This window comes from Nicotiana sylvestris, chromosome 2 (genome assembly GCF_000393655.2).
Source record: "Nicotiana sylvestris chromosome 2, ASM39365v2, whole genome shotgun sequence".
Lineage (NCBI taxonomy): Eukaryota > Viridiplantae > Streptophyta > Magnoliopsida > Solanales > Solanaceae > Nicotiana > Nicotiana sylvestris.
In genome coordinates, this window is record NC_091058.1 from 155,489,791 (window position 1) to 155,494,345 (window position 4,555).

At 32.9% G+C, this 4,555-nt stretch overlaps 1 protein-coding gene across 1 annotated transcript; it reads left to right on the top strand.

Moving 5' to 3' along the window:
* Positions 1 to 1,212: 1,212 nt before the first annotated feature.
* LOC104215608 (BURP domain-containing protein 6-like) lies at positions 1,213 to 3,509 on the top strand. Its single transcript, XM_009765455.2, has 3 exons — positions 1,213 to 1,354; positions 1,799 to 1,913; positions 2,437 to 3,509. Exons 1-3 carry the CDS (start codon positions 1,217 to 1,219, stop codon positions 3,264 to 3,266), a joined length of 1,083 nt encoding a protein of 360 aa, XP_009763757.2. The 5' UTR covers positions 1,213 to 1,216; the 3' UTR covers positions 3,267 to 3,509.
* The last annotated feature ends 1,046 nt before the right edge of the window (positions 3,510 to 4,555 follow it).

Sequence of the window (4,555 nt, forward strand, 5' to 3'; positions counted from 1 at the left end):
ATCCGAATTTAGTTGGGCCCCAATGTGAGTACCAAACATCGGATAGAAAACCCAAAAAAAAATAACTTCAACTTCAAAATATTCATTCTTTCAGTTTCAACCAAATGCTATCCAAACGGGCAATAGTTTTTTGGAGTAAATTTTGAATACAAACAGAAGTTATCTGCAAATCTGTTAACCCCCACCACACTCAAAAGGATACTGTTAAATTGAATTAATTCCGCATGCAACGCATGACCACAACCAAATTCGTAAGTTGAGGATGAGAATACCGATTGCAATTGGACCTATCACGAAAATGACCGCTGACCAATGACCACAACCAAATTCGTAAGCTGAAAATAAATACTCGCTCCGTTTTAATTTATGTGAATCCATTTAACTGGGTACAGAGTTTAAGAAAATAGAGAAAACTTTTGAACTTATGGTGTAAAATGAAACACATATATTTTGTGTGGCTATAAATCATTGCATAAAAGTAAATTGTTTCCAAATAAGGAAATGAATCATTCTTTTTGACACAGACCAAAAAGAAAATAAGTTCACGTAAATTGAAACGGAGGGAATATTATAATTTCAGAGGGAGTATTATAATTTCATAGTTGATTGATATAATTAATGTCATTCTAGAGATAGTCCATGCAGCCATGCTGCCACTCGAAGAGAGTTTATGGCAATAATTTTAGCAATTTCAAGTTGCAACTTAGGCGCCGCCACCTTTGACTATATTTTCTAATTTGCCAAGTAATTGTACTTGGCTTTGCCTGACAAACACTAGTAATAATTGCTTTATTCATCTCAATTTATGTAACTGAGAACGGGATTTTAAAAAAACTTTTAAATCTTTGGATCTAAAACAAGCTAGAAATATTTGTGTTGTTTTATAATATCTTTATTAAGGCTAAATAAAAAATCTTAAACTAAATTATAGTTAAATATATAAAAGTATCATTTTTATTCAAACTAATATCATCACATTAATAGAGACAAGAAAAGAATATCTAATAGTACTTTGTTTCTTTTTTTTTGCTGTCAAAGCTATCTGATATACTTAATTGATAGAGGATGTACCTTCCACATTTAATAGTATGTCCAATATCTAGAGGGTTCAACTCAAAGGATAATAATTGATGTCAGCGCTTCATTAATTGCTCTAATTAAAGGAGGAGAAATAATATTTAATTACCGTTTTCAGTAAGTGGTAATGTATTATTCTATGCCTATAAATAGAGGAAGATTATGTTCTGTGTTCCATCCAAGCCTGTGCCTTCAGTCCTTTAGCTATTTCTACAATATCTCATATTCAAAGTTTCCAATGAAGTTTCAGCTACTCTACTCGCTCTCCATTTTTTTGGTGAGCAGCAATTTTGTATAGTTTTCATCTTATACTTGCAAAAGCACTAAAAAATTTAAGGGTCCTTATACAAATAGCAGGCCAATTTTATTATTTATTTTTGTGGATGGTTTACATAGATTATATGATTATACACATATTATACATGAATGATACATAATATTACATATTATACATGAATGATACATAATATTACATATTATCCGGGTATTTTAATTTAATCGATTGGATGGATGACTATTTAGGTTAGTTCTTCAATTTTAAAAGAGTTTTCAAGAAAGTTTGTGATTATCGTAGGATGCTTCAGTCAACTCACTTATATGCTCATACTCTTGACAAATTAATCAAAGTATCTGAAAATAGAAAAGCTTCATTATATTTTGCATATTGTTTACATGGGAGCTAGATAATAATATAAAGAAAATTGTTTCTTGTTGAATGTAGCTTGCTTTTGTAGCATGTGTATGTTATGCAGCTATATCTCCGGAGGTTTATTGGAAAGTAAAATTGCCTCATTCTCCAATTCCCAAAGTCATCAAAGATTTGCTTCCTCAATCAGGTTGGTCTTAATTCAAAGGGGTTCTTTTTTTTTTTTGTCAAATGAGTAAAGTTTAGTGACCACACGTTAACTTATTCTTTGTTTTTACATGTCGAGTGAAAGTACAAAAATTCTATAACTTCCATTATTTGTGTCGTTTGACTTGTCTTCCAAATATGTCTCTATGCATGTTACTTAATTGTATTTGTATCATTGGGTGTTTTTAAGCTACTTTAGCTATGGTCAAAAGTTTAATTATCTGGAATATTTATTTAACTTCTTTGCAATTTTATTTTCAAAGCATTATAGTTTTACTACTTCATTGCATTTTTTATCTCTCTGTTATATATCCAACTTTACATATTTATTCATCAGAGTTTATAGATTTAATCCAATTTGAAAAAGCCAAACTAACTGAATTGTCTATATTGCTCAATTAACTATACTCATATGACCAGTACATGACGTTTCCAAGTGGACATATTACATGTTAATGTTTCTAGAGCTCATTTCTAAGAGAAAAATGACTGTCATTATATTGCAGAGGATGACGTTCACACTAAAGAAAAAGTTTACTATGGTTTACACCAGCATGGAGCCTGGATTTTTCATGATGCTACCGAGGATGAGATACGTGAGATCAAAAAGCAAAGCCCAAACGTGAATGAGCTCCAACATGTAAATGAAGGAAGCAATGCCAACAGTCATTTTCAAGATAATTTGCTTTACAAACCTTACTTCTTAGAAAAGGATTTGGAGAAAGGAAGAGTCATCAACTTTCCCTCTTTGAAAAATAAAAATGAAGCACCCTTTTTGCCTCGCCAATATGTGGAATCGATTCCCTTCTCGTCGAAAAAACTCCCAGAAATTCTGAACCATTTCTCAATAGATAGCAGCTCAAAGGACGCTCAAACAATAGAGGAAACAGTCAAAGTTTGTGAAGAGCCAGCGATGAAAGGAGAGAGGAGAAAGTGTCCAACTTCTTTGGAGTCTATGGTAGATTTCAGTTTGTCTATGCTTGGAACAAATAATATTCATGTATTTACAACAGAGGTAGAAGGGGAAAATCAAATGTTGCAGAAATACACCATTGAAGAAGTTCAACAGTTAGCTGATGGGGTTAACATGATATGCCACAAACTTAATTATGCATATGCAGTGCACTTTTGCCATGGTGGAGGAATAACCAAGACATTTATGGTATCTATGATTGGTGCTGATGGAACAAAGGTCAAAGCAGTATCAATATGCCACAAAGATACATCTCTTTGGAACCCAAAAGGATTGCCTTTTGTAGTGCTTAAGGCTAAGCCTGGAACTACCGGTATTTGTCATTTCCTTCAAGATGATCAGATTGTTTTTTCTCCCTTCTAAAGAAGCCTAATAAAGGTTTGAGCCAGTCCCGGATCGTAAATATACTTACCCGTGCTAGGTGTTTACACCAAATTAAGCAATTCAGCTTTAGCAGTTAAAGCTAAAGTGATAGTAGGTCTGTGTATGAAGAATGCTTATTTTGCATTCATAAGTTTGATATTGTTTCACGGTGGTTGTCTTTTTCTTTCTGTAATGTATCTTTATTTTATAATAATAAATGCAAATGATTAGGGCTTAAAGGTATTTTTTTTTTTTTTTTTCAATTCCCAGTCAGTGATCAATAGTCTTGTGAAAAGTTTTCGAGCTGCTGCGAGCATGTTGCAAAAATTCAACTTTAGAATTCTCAGTTGATTGTTAAAATTTTGAAACGTCTCCATATGCACATGTACTAAGTGAAATATATTTCAATTATGCAACAATTTTAATACCAGGAAATGAATGTTTTGGATGTGGCTAGTTGGAATAGGGCTGTCATATGCAAGCTTATGTTGAATTTGTGTACCAACAAAAAGACCCCTTGTGGGTAAAATAGGTTTACACTTACTATATAAAAGAGCAGCAAGCCTGAAATAATGCACCAAAACAAGCCTCATAGGTAGTGCAATGACCTATGACAATGTGGGAAGCTGAGTTTCAGGCAACGACAATCTTCTCTATTAAGAATATGTATGTCAGGATTAATGTGAGGAGTAAAAGATTAAACTACTCTTAATTAAATATTGTAGCATAATTTAATGTGAGGAGTAAAAGACTTTTTAGGGATACGTACATAAGGATAATTTTGGGAAAACAAATTGTATTTTTTCTTGATTGTATAAATAGACACTTATTTTTTACCAAAATAAAAAAGGCAAATTGATCACTTATTGTGGACTGGAGGGAGTACTCATAATGAGATTAGTAGCACATGGAAAGTTGAATACCAGGGATAGGTTGATACAATAGGGTTGAGTGTTACCACAAATTAAAACTGTCCTCTATGTATTACTGAAACTGAAAATATAGCACATCTATCCTTTCAATGTGACTAGTCTGCACATATCTGGAATAAGACCTTATAATGAGTGGCGACGCTGGGAATTTCTCCAATGGTGTTCAAATTTAAAAGAAGTGAAAAAACTTCCCGACAAAGGGTGTTCAATATGTGTTATATACCTCTAAAACGCAATATTTTACCTATGTACACAGTGCAATTTTTCGACGAAAGGTGGTCAGTTAACAACCCTTATCACCATGTGGCTTCGCCACTTCTTACAATGGCAAGGTATAAAAAGGATGGCGCCGGACTG